This window comes from Sus scrofa, chromosome X, assembly GCF_000003025.6.
Source record: "Sus scrofa isolate TJ Tabasco breed Duroc chromosome X, Sscrofa11.1, whole genome shotgun sequence".
Taxonomy (NCBI): Eukaryota; Metazoa; Chordata; class Mammalia; order Artiodactyla; family Suidae; genus Sus; species Sus scrofa.
Window position 1 is genome coordinate 61,732,657 of NC_010461.5, and position 12,498 is coordinate 61,745,154.

At 33.7% G+C, this 12,498-nt stretch overlaps 1 protein-coding gene across 11 annotated transcripts in view; it reads right to left on the minus strand.

Annotated features, from left to right (window-relative positions):
- ATRX (ATRX, chromatin remodeler) overlaps positions 1–12,498 on the minus strand; it is a 288,314-nt gene that overhangs the window by 148,629 nt on the left and 127,187 nt on the right. For 10 of the 11 annotated variants that reach the window (XM_003360375.5, XM_021080085.1, XM_021080083.1 and 7 more), the window contains 2 exons: positions 3,193–3,326; positions 2,555–2,731 (listed from right to left, as the gene is read on the minus strand). In XM_003360375.5, coding sequence (XP_003360423.5) covers positions 2,555–2,731; positions 3,193–3,326 — 311 coding nt within the window. The remainder of the gene's footprint in view (positions 1–2,554; positions 2,732–3,192; positions 3,327–12,498) is intronic. The other variant, XM_021080086.1, reaches the window with a different exon arrangement.

The following is a 12,498-nucleotide window of genomic DNA, read 5'->3' on the forward strand; positions in this document are numbered from 1 at the left end:
GTATTTGGCCTATTAAAGAACTCTACATTTTGAGCTAAGCCTAAGAGGCAAAAATCAGTATTTCTTCTTTTTTTGAAGATGGACAGGAAATCATTTTATGTAACATGTTAAATCACTCAGTTCCCTTATAGAATCTGAAAGACCGGCTTGTCGTCATGGTGAAAAGTAATTAATGAGATAAACATTCGCAAAATGAGTTACCATTATTTATTTATTAACATGAAAATGTTCATGACACATTAAGTATATGTGGGGGAGGGGGCACTTTTCCTCCTCTTTTTCTTCCTTTTTTTTTTTTTTTTTTGGCCGCTCTTGCGGCATGTGGAAGTTCCCAGGGCAGGGATGACACGCATGTCACAGCAACAAACCCAGCAGGTGCAATGATAATACCAGATCCTTAACCTGCTATGCCACAAGGGAATTCCTTCTTCTTCTTCTTTTTTTTTTTTTTTTTTTTTTTTTTTTGGCTTTTTAGGGCTGCACCTGTGGAACATGGAAGCTCCTAGGCTAGGAGTCAAATCTGAGCTGCGGCTGCCGGCCTACGCCACAGCCACATCAACATGGGAGACAAAAAGCATCTGCAACCTACACCACAGCTCGGGGCAATGCTGGATCCTTAACCCACTGAGCAAGGACAGGGATCGAATACACATTCTCATGGATACTAGTCGGGTTCTTTACCACTGAGCCACAACAGGAACTCCTATATGTACATCTTAAAGTTTTTTGAAAAAGTGGTAGCACTCTTCTGTGAATATACTAAAAAAACAAATTGTACACTGTAAATAGGTAAACTATATGGTTTGTGAATTACATCTCAATATAGCTATGATATAAAAATAATTTTTAAAATAATTTTTCAATGGCTCTCCATCCTATAGAGCATATTTTACTTCTAAAACATTTCCAAATATGCTTTTTTATTCTTAGTGGCAAAGAAGAGTTAATCTGCCCAGTAGGAGTTGGGTAGTAAAGTCTTCAGGATCTGCCCCAAGGAAGAAAAAAAACTTCTTTGAACTTCTTGTTAGCCAAAATTCTCAGGCAAATTTCACATTTAATTGTTCACTATATGTGACTATTTAATACAAGAATTCTCTCCCCGGAGTTCCCATCGTGGCTTGGTGGTTAACAAATCCGACTAGGAACCATGAGGTTGTAGGTTCGATCCCTGGCCTCCCTCAGTGGGTTAAGGATCCGGTGTTGCTGTGAGCTGTGGTGTAGGTCACAGACGCAGCTTGGGATCCTGAGTTGCTGTGGCTCTGGCATAGGCTGGCAGCTACAGCTCTGATTAGACCCCTAGCCTGGGAACCTCCATATGCTGTGGGTGCAGCCCTAGAAAAGGCAAAAAGACAAAAAAAAAAAAAAAAAAAAAAAAGGAATTCTCTCCCCAAGCTCTCTAGTAAAATGAACACACCAAACAGATGTACCATGTTTTTACTCTACAGCCTCATATACTCATGAGTCCACTGCCAAGTACTTCAGTTTGAGAAATACAGCCTAATTTCCTGCTATTCCTTTCCCTATTTCCTCAGCCCAGCCTAATTTTCTGATGTTCCTTTCCCTACTTCCTCCTATACTCCAGCTATACCACATTAATTGCATTCCCTCCACCATGTTGTAAACATTTGGCAGAGGCTTCACAAAATTTTCCCTTAAATCTTCACAGCACATCAACTTGCTCCCCATTTGGAACTTGATCTACTAAATGAAACTTTCCATCTTCTGAAGTTTTCTCTGGGGATAACCCCTACCTCCCAAGAAACTAAAGAAATCCTTCCTGAGCTACACTGTACAATATCTCTGTTACACAAAACAACCCTCATGGAACTATAATTTTGTATATTAGCGTCAATAATTCTTACCAAACCAGTGACTGTCAAGCCTGGCTATATATCAAAATCATATCAGAGATGCTTTTAAAACATATGGATACCTAGGTCCCAACACCACCAATTATGCTATAACTGGCTTGGGGTACAGCCCTGTCACAGGTACATTTTTAAATCCCCCAAGTGATCTGCATGTGTAGCCAGGATGAAAATCATCACAGACAATGATTTTGATGTTTACCATGATGCTAGAAACATGTAAGCACTCAATACAGAATGACTCACACTTTTAATGTAATAAAAATTTAATCTGGCTACATACGAGTTTTATACATAAGCTGGTATAAGTCTATCGAAATTAACTGTATCTTCTACATTTCCTCAGGAAAGCATTACTTCTTCCTGCAGTTATAAGCAGTCTTCTATTTTCTATATAACCTTAATGCATATCTTATTTTATTATCATATTTATTTATCTTTTTAACCTAATTAGTATATGACTACTAAAGGTCAAAAACATGCTTTGTTTTGTCATCTCTCAAGCTTCTGGATTATTTACCCACTCTAAATTCTTTATTTCACTCTCAGGATAGTTACTGTCAGTATGCTGATACTTAATATAGGTAGTTAACTGTTGGAGCAGATATACTTAAATTTCTCTACTATAATTATTTTATAAAACTAATACTAATATGTTCCTTACTATCAGAATTGAAATGCCTTACCCTTCCTTCTATTTCTGCCTTTGGCTTCTTTGTGCTCTTTAGGCTTCGTCTTTTTGTCTTCTCCAGATTCTCCATCACTCACAGTCAGTTTATGCCTCAAAAGCCTATGTCTGTATCTCGGCTTCTTAGATTCTTCAGAATCTGAATCAGATTCAGAACTGACTTGATTTTTAGCTTCTAAATGGAGAAAATAAATCAATAAAACCTTCAGCCGTTTTTCCTTTGTTTTATAAAACTACATATTTTGTTTGTTGACAATTATCATGATTTATGGAAATGATCAGAGCTGTGTGTGTACTTACTTTGGTATCACTGGTGATACCAGGCAATCTCATATATTAAATTTGATCTATTACTATTATTAAATATTGATTAAATATCACCAATATACATTTGTAATTTTTTTAAAAGATAAAAAATATTTTGTTTTAAAAATTATCTGTTCATTGGCAGTAACTTGACAAGACTTCCACAATTATTACCAGATATTCAAAAGGAGTAAAGGTAGAAAAGTTTTAAACATTTTAATAAACTTCGATTGCATGTATAAAGAGACTTAATGGTCAGACAGCCTTCAGAGACTGGACTGGTCAAATAACCAAATTATAGCATCCTACATTTCTCTTTGGGGAACTCACCCTCCTCTCCAAGGTTTTCTTCATTGTGTTTTCCAGTTCTTTTTTTCCCTTCTTCTGATTCATCATCTGAAGATCCATCCTCATCGGAGGAAAGATTGGCCTTAATTTCTTCTAAAAGCATCTTCTTGGCAATTCTTGAGAGTAAAAAGACAATAAAAAACTATATATTTGGTGGTGAAGTGTAACAAATTAAAGACAAAAAATATTATTTGTATCAAAATAGAAAAAAATGTGTCAACAGATTTTTTATTATACATAAGTCTATCAAAACCATATTTTAACCTAAACTACCAACCAAAATTTTTGAAAATGCTCTTAGCGCTGATTTCTCCCAGTTATATATAATTATGCAATATATTGAAAAATCTCAGGGACATTTCTAACTATTTTGAACAATTGCACCTTCATGTTGACTAACCTTCCAATCCTATACTTGCTCTACTGCTACCATCCAACAACTATAATATCAAAGAGGCCCACAATAGTAAATCAATTCATTCAGACAAATGGCATTCCAACACAAAACTCCACATTAGAGGATTTATTCAACAACAAAACATATTCCTAGAAAATCAGTGTGTAATAAACCACTTTATTGTGAAAAAGTGTCTCAAACTAGCAAATAATATTTTTGGCCCTTAAATTTCAATTTACTATATAAATTCTTCTAACACATATATTTAAGCAATCAAAAACCCCTAATAATATTCAAGCTAGGGCAGAGAAGGGGCAAGAGTGCTATTAACTACATACATAGTTAAGAGAACACAAATTACCATGAATGAGTTTTTACTTTACAAAAAAGTAGATAGTACATTAGCCTCAATCATACCAAAATTTTTCAAGATGTTCCTCAAAGCCCAATTTGCTAATGAAAAAAATAAATTGGTAAAAGCATGAGAAAATTCTTCTTTAACACCATCTTATGCTAAAATAAAATATACTCCTAATAAATTTCTATGTTTGCACTAAAGGAAGACATCTGAAAATATAAGATAAAAGCAGCTTTTGTGCAAGAGGCGTTTGTACCTTTTGATGTAAATTCATAAATCACAGTAACAAAGGAATACCTTATAGAAAGGCTCAAAAGTTGACATGATTCTCATTTACTATGAACTAACTTCTTTTTTTTTTTTTTTTTTGTCTTTTTGCTATTTCTTGGGCCGCTCCTGCGGCATATAGAGGTTCCCAGGCTAGGGGTCTAATCGGAGAGCCACAGCAACGCAGGATCCGAGCCGCGTCTGCAACCTACACCACAGCTCACAGCAACGCCGGATCGTTAACCCACTGAGCAAGGGCAGGGACCGAACTTGCAACCTCATGGTTCCTAGTCGGATTCGCCAACCACTGCGCCACAACGGGAACTCCCTGAACTAACTTCTATGTGGATAAACAACTACTGTGCAATCAAGATTGACTCTAGCTCAGTCAAAAACTTGTGGCTGAAATTATGGGAATTTTGTTATTTTTGGATTTGAAAACTCTATTTTATTTCTTAACATGCACTTACATTTCAGTCAAGAATTCATCCAATGGTAGAGATGTTAATGCATGTTAATACCTTCTTAACTTTATTTCAAAGGTAAATTGTTCATTGTTATTTATATTCATAGATATATAGCAAAGCCACCTAAACAGACTAAAGCAAGCAAAATAAGTAATCACCTCCATAAATGCTCACTACATGCCTTTGGCACTTCCCCCCTAAACAGACAGATCAGGAATATTTAGACAACCCTGAAAGTTAAAGGAAACCACTGATGAGTAGCTTTTCTGAGGGTTTCATTAGCATTTTAATAAAGTGGGGATTATATCACTCAATTTAAATCCTACTGAATTAATTTTGAAAAATCCTACTGGAATTGAGCTATAAAGCATTGCTCTTAAATTTCTGCATCAGTGGTTTGCTGACCTGGATTGCATACAGTAAAAGTTTTTTAAATGGGGACTAATTTAGGGTTGCCAACTTTTCATTTTGCCAAGAAAAAAAAATGTAAGTGCAAATATCATTTACATTCATTTTATAAAATAAAAAATAAGATAAGCATACCCTCCACAAATTAGGAAACAGTTTCAAAACTGTTTAAATGCATTAAAAGCATCTTTCTGCAAAAACTCACCAAAATCATCTTTAATACACACCACACTGTCACTGCCCACAAACAAGGAAAAACTCTCAAGCCTATTTGAGTAAAACCACTGTTTTGGAAGAATAAATATGTGTGTGTGCATGTACGTATCATGTGAAGCATGGATACTAGATTACAAATAGAAAAACATTGTTTACTTGCCGTTACAAGATCTTATATCACCATTTGAGTGGTACAATAATAGCCAACAATGAAACAATTATTAATTTAGTTACTCTAAAGGTTAGTTCAATTACTTGATTTCAGTTTGTACTTACAAGTTCAAAAAATGTCCTAAATTCCCCATCTGTAAAGACTTAGCTATTAAGAATAATGTTTCTTATTTCAAACTCTAGACTCCTAATATGTCTACTAAATGAAAGGTCAAAATACGTCAACCTACAAATACTTAAATTCTGGACTGTCATGAAGAAACTAAGAAATATGATACACATAAGATAATATGATTTTATACCAACTAAAAATCACGTAATAAATCATGGAAAATAAAATAAGACCCACACACTAAAGAATTATTTGATTTATCAACAACCTTCAGTAAGACCATAATATATGGAACAATCACAGAAACTTTAGAAGCAGAAAAAATTACAAGCTTCAGAAAATGCTTATTTTCTCCAAATTGAAAGTTATATAGAGTGATGGAGATTCCCTAAGCTTTATGTCACTAAAATGTTTTAGATCTGCCCTCTAGCAAATTTTGACCAAAGGAAAGCCTAATATATAGTTTTATACATCAAGCCCTTAAAAAAAATAATAAAAGTTAAATTATTTTGCAGAAATTATGGCTGATGGCTCAAATCCAATATGTCAAAGACCCACTGTATCATAAAGCTAGCCTATCACATAACTGACATCTCAAAGTTAAAACTTAATTTGAAGGACCTAAGGGCTGAGGCTGACCTTCAACCTGAGCATTCAGCAAACATGTTGAGGTGAGATGTGTCCCATCTACAAAGCCTGCTGTGAGATGCTTTAAGGGAAACTCCACTACCTTAACTCTTGAGTCACGGGCCACAGAGACTTCAAGGATATCATCACTTGAGAACCAGCTGAGGCTGGCAAAGCATCATTTTGGAGGCCTCGGCTGGACCCGTGCTGGTATGCATGTGATGGATGTATAGTCATGATCCCTAGTTGATTCTGTTTGCTCTGAAGTTTCCTTTCTTGAGGCTTTCCAGGACGTTTCTGAAAAAATCATCCAGGCAACAAGGTACTGCCCCTGGAATCTCAATGCTCAACATTACATCTTGGGGCAGGTGTAGCATCCAAAGCAGTCACGACTCTATCAGAAGCATTAGAGGCACAGGCTGTGCCACTCTTGTGGCAGAAAACCTGGGCAGAGCTGGAAGTAATGGAGCCACTCCTCCATTTTCCTGAAAGGAAGGGAAGGGAAAGGGGGAGAAAGCAAAACAATATGGGAGGGAGGGTAAAAACCCACAAACAAACAATGATTGGAACTGGTGAATGAAAGAATAATAGAACCCCAAAACTCAAACAAGCTAAGTTATCTAAATCACATAATGAATACCAAGATAAGATAATGCCTTATTACACCTTCATCTACTAAAATAAAGCAAAAATAAAATAAGGAATGAGCCAAACAATGCAAAGAGGAACGAACAATCAGAGAGAGGGAGGGAGGGAGGGAGAGAGAGAGAGCAAGAGAGAGAGAGTGCACGCGTGCCAAGAAAGCCTTCAATAATTCTGATCGTATCTAGAAAGGAAATCAGTAATGTCTCTTGTTTAAGCAAACAGGAAAAGAAAGTAAATTGACTCTTGCTGGTAGGTAAACTGATAATTCAAAACACTGAGTTTCTAAAAAAGGAGCAATCAAGAGAAAGATCTCTTGCACCATGGAGTTTTAGAGAAACAGCAACTACAAAAGCAACACAAAATGTTAGGGCTAGAAGGGACCTTAGATTCCTTCCAATTCTTTTTTTTTTTTTTTTGTCTTTTTGCCTTTTCTAGCGCTGCACCTGCAGCACATGGAGGTTCCCAGGCTAGGGGTCGAATCGGCAACGCCGGATCCTTAACCCACTGAGCAAGGCCAGGGATCGAACCTGCAACCTCATGGTTCCTACTTGGATTCGTTAACCACTGAGCCACGATGGGAAGTCCTCCAATTCTGTCATTTTATAGATGAGGAAACAGGCTTAGAGAGGGGAAATGACTAGGTCAAAGAACCAAAGCTAGTTAGTGGCAAAGCCAGAAGTAGGACCTAAAATCCTTAATCTCAATTTGCTACTAATTTTAGTACGCCATTGCTATATTCTTTACTCATTCACTATTTCTTGGGCCGCTCCCTCGGCATATGGAGGTTCCCAGGCTAGGGGTCGAATCGGAGCTGTAGCTACTGGCCTACGCCAGAGCCACAGCATCGCAGGGATCCGAGCCGTGTCTGCAACCTACACCACAGCTCACGGCAATGCTGGATCCTTAACCCACTGAGCAAGGCCAGGGATCGAACCTGCAACCTCATGGTTCCTAGTCGGTTTCGTTAACCACTGAGCCACGATGGGAACTCCCTAAAGTTTTTTGTTTCTTTTTTTTAAAAAGAGTTCTAAATATCTTCAGTCCAGTATGACAGGTCATCTCAGATATACCCTACCATCTACTATTTCATCTTTTAGAGGTTCTGAAAACAGGCTTGAAGAAAATTGCTAAATAAAAAAATAATGCATTTTTAAAAGGCTAAAATACTGTGCATCCATACACAAAAGTGAAATTTTTTATTTTTTGACATTATGTGCAAAATATCACAATAAAGTAGTTAAAGAATTCTGAATAAGATTACAGATTTAAATGCATGCTCTTTAGAGATGCAAAATAACTAAGTAAATATAGGTACTAAAACATCATACCATATTTGAAAGGCTGATATATAAAATAATTCAAATGACTATAGCAAAAAAATGCTGAATTTTTATAGTAAGAACAGGACGATGAACACATATCCTTTAGAAGGGAGGGAGTCTTTGTTTTAACAAATATACTCAGGTTAAGTTTTAAAAAATAAAAGTTTTCATAGAATTACAATAGAATTCCTCATCTTCGAAATTTGCATTAGTATTTTTTTAACTCTGCTTAAAATTAGTATCTTGATATGAATCTTTCTATGAAAAAAATATAACCAAGGCATAATAATCTGTACCTAAAAAGAGTGGGATTCATTAAACAATGAAGTCATTAAATAACCAAAAAGTTAAAAAACAGTTTGAAACTCTTTTGTCATATGTTCTACAATGTTTGCAGTTAATGAAAAAAAAATCACTGTTTTCATAAAATTAGTATCAAATAACTGTTTCAAAAAATCTTAGGAATAGAAAAATAAAAGCTGTATGAAATTAAGAACCCATAGTTTATTAACAATTTATACATGGGCTCAAATTACAAAGTATATACTCTGATTTTATATAAAAATCTAATCCAGTTTTAGAGGAAATTTTAACAAGAAAAAATTTATTAACATTGACACAAATTTAGGAAGTTTGATCATATTAAATAACTAGCTCAGTATTTTCTATACTTGAAAAGTAAAAACAAAGAATTTAGTTTTAAAATTCAATGTTAAAGACAAAGACATATATAAAGTCAGAAAAATTAACCTTTTTTGCTAACACTAGAATCCAAACTCTCTCTCTTTTTTGAGGGAGGGGAGGGCTATTTCTCATAATCAGAAAGTCCCAATATCACCAAAGAATAGGAAATAGGAAAAGAAAAGCGGAAAACATGATGTTTGTATCTTAGGCAGAGAGATCACCACTACTGACCATATTTCTTTCTTTTTTTTTTTTTTAAAGTTGATCCTTAACCCACTGAGCGAGGCCAGGGATCAAACCCGCAACCTCATGGTTCCTAGTTGGATTCGTTAACCATGAGCCACGACGGGAACTCCCATACTTCTTTCCTTGCTGGGACTTCTAGCATAAAAAAGAAAGCTGGTGGCAACCGCAACCAGTTTAGATTATCTACAAATAGATCCTATCTAGGGGCTAGTCACCTATATTATACTTGTGTTACAATACTTACCCGAACTATAAAGACAAAGTAAGTTGAAAAAGAATTACCTTAAAACTGCCAAACATTTAAAACCCTTCCTTGAACATAAAACAAGTAAAATACTCATTTAAAATTCTTTCTTTGTTTTAGAAGCCCAATAAAGGAGAATTAAAGCAATTTTGCTAATCCAATAGAACCACCATGAAAAAAATTCACAGAAAAAAAAATTATTCCAGATTTAGCAAATCTGTATAGAGAATAAAGACATGTATAGAAGATAACATTTAGAAAAGTGTTTAAAATGGAAACCAAAGTCAGAGATTGAAGGGACTTTAGATATACTCATGCCATTAATCTTTGCTGAAATCAGGTAAACAACCATCAAATATCTTTTCAGTAGCATGAACAACATCCAGGAATCATTACCACTTCCAAAAATACGCTGGATTAATAATACAGAGCCTTCATCAATAAAATACCTACACCAAGCTAGTAGGGGAAAAAAATAATCATTCGCATATTTTCCAGTCTGAAAAGCAAAGTATTACCAAATGATTAAAATAATTGGAAAATTTGAAGTCTAGGATGTAGTCCCACAATAACTATTAACAATGGGCAATTTCTTTAGGCACTCTCCACCCCAAATTTCGCTTCTCTGAAAAAAATTAACTAGCCCCAATGGAAGAGAAATTATGGGAAAAACTATGGTGTATTAGTAGACCCAATTAAGCATTTGTCAACTATAAGGTAAATGTATGTATGTGTGTGGCAGGAGAGGGTATCCATATAAAAAACCTCAGGTTTCAAGCAAAATTAGGATAAAAAAAGAATGATTGAGAGAAAAATCTAGCAATTTTTTTTCTTAAAATTTCAGTTTTAAATATATTTCACACCCTGTAAAAATACAAATAAAAAATATTCTGAAATATTCTTTTTGGGGAAGAGGGAGAATGGATTCTCCAATGATTGTTTAGTATGCAACCTCTAAAGACAAGCCTGGTTTAATGATCTACAACACTATCACTGTTGAACTTGATTACACTACCATCTTAGCACTGAGGCTAATTCATAGTGCAGATATTAAAATACAGGACAGTAAATATCCTTTCAATGAGATAATCGATTTAAAACACAACTAACAGGTATTTGAAAGGCAATAGTAGCATAATAATGGTACATTCAAATAACTGACTTAAAAATTTTGTGTAAAATTTGAATAAACTGACAAACTTTGATATTATTACTTTCCCTTTCAAAATGTACATAAAATATAAGATATAAAACTTGAAGTTCTGTTATACAAAATTTAAAAATAAGGTCTACTATTTGTATTTTTTCTAAAATGCTCAACCGAAAAATTCTAAGTTAAACTGTTGATCAACTTATAATTTTTGTCATTTTTTTCATTTAAATAGAAATTATTTTACAAGTAAGACCACTCTATCTCACAAAAGCATACATTTATTTTCAAATATGAATGATATCACATAATAGTATACTAAAATAACAGAAACTTATTTATTCACACTTAACTAAAATATTCAGGACATAACTAAGTTTTTAAAATGACTTCAAAAGCTATTGTAACTATAAAACAGAAAAGATAAATAATGGTGAAATCTGCTGTAAAACTTTCACACCCACATATATAAGTATATATATGTCATATATGAGTATAAATGTTTTAGGAATTAAAAATTATTTACTTCCTTAATTTCAGAAATATCAAAACTTCTTTGGCTACAAACTAGCCTACATATCTTGATTCTAACAAATTTCTTCAACTCTCATGAAACGATGCATTATAATTAAAATTAAATGCTTGAACAAGAAAAAAGTTTTATAGAAATTTATTGCATCCAAATAGTTAATCATTTGCATTAATACACTATTACCTCTCCATAAACATCATCACTGAAAATGTATTACAACACTGCTAAAAAGGCAAAGCATAGGAAACTTATACATAATTTATATACAATTACACAATTGTGTACAAATTTATAAATTTATACACAATTACAATATGCTGTCTATCAAAATACATCCTACTCAAAAATGTGAAAGGTGAAAATAATTCCAAGACTTAATCATGATCTGAAAACAAATTTTTTAAAGTTGCACAGTGCATATCCAAATATGTTCAAGTACATTGCCTATACTAAAATAATTCAAGAAGATATTTGTATTCCCATTATTGGGTAATCCATGGGTATTATATACCTCTTTGGTATATTGGATATGAAAGAAGTTATTAATGGCATACTTTATAAAAGCACATTAAACTGAGTTTAAAGAAAGACATGCTCAAGATAAAATTCAATTCTATTCAAAAGTACTCAACAGAATTGTATTTTTTAATCACAAATACAAGATGGAATTAAAGATACCTTGCAATAAAATACTTGCCAGTTACAGAGAGATAATGATCAAGTAACTTAAAAGATAAAAATATTTATATTTTGAAAAGCTCTAACACAAATTAAAAATTATCAGACCTTAATAACACTCTCATTTGGTAGTTAAATATGAAATTATGGTTCATAAAGCATAAGAAAATTATGATATAGCATGTTTTAAACATTATCAGCCTTTCAATAACATTTGAGGCCTTATGATTTACAGGAAAACAAATAGCATAAATAAATGATGAGGAATTAAAGCATTTTAAAAGAGAGTAAAACTTAAATGCTTTCATAATCTCACTGTGATCATATACTATATAAACTCCCTGATGAATAAAATGTATGCCTTCACCATTCCATTCAGGACCCCACCTCTATCCCATAAAAAACTGGATATATTTTTTTAATAAAAAAAAATAAGTAGGTAAGCAGCATCTGAGTCTTTGCATTCGTGATAAAGCTCTATTCAAAAGTGCAAAAGAAAAGTGTTCATTCACCTTAATAAAAATCATCTCCTGCTAATTAGGAGAATGCTGATCTTGAAAATAGAAAAACCTATCAGCATCAGCAAGATATAAAACAGCTGGAGTGACAGCTGGTCCCATGGCATTTACTAATTCAAATTTAATTCCTTATAAAATTATGACACAAAAATTACATGTTTATTTTCATATTTTAATTATTAGCGCTTACTAATGAGAATAAATGGATGGTTACTATAGTACTTTGCAATAAAACCCCAAGTCTAT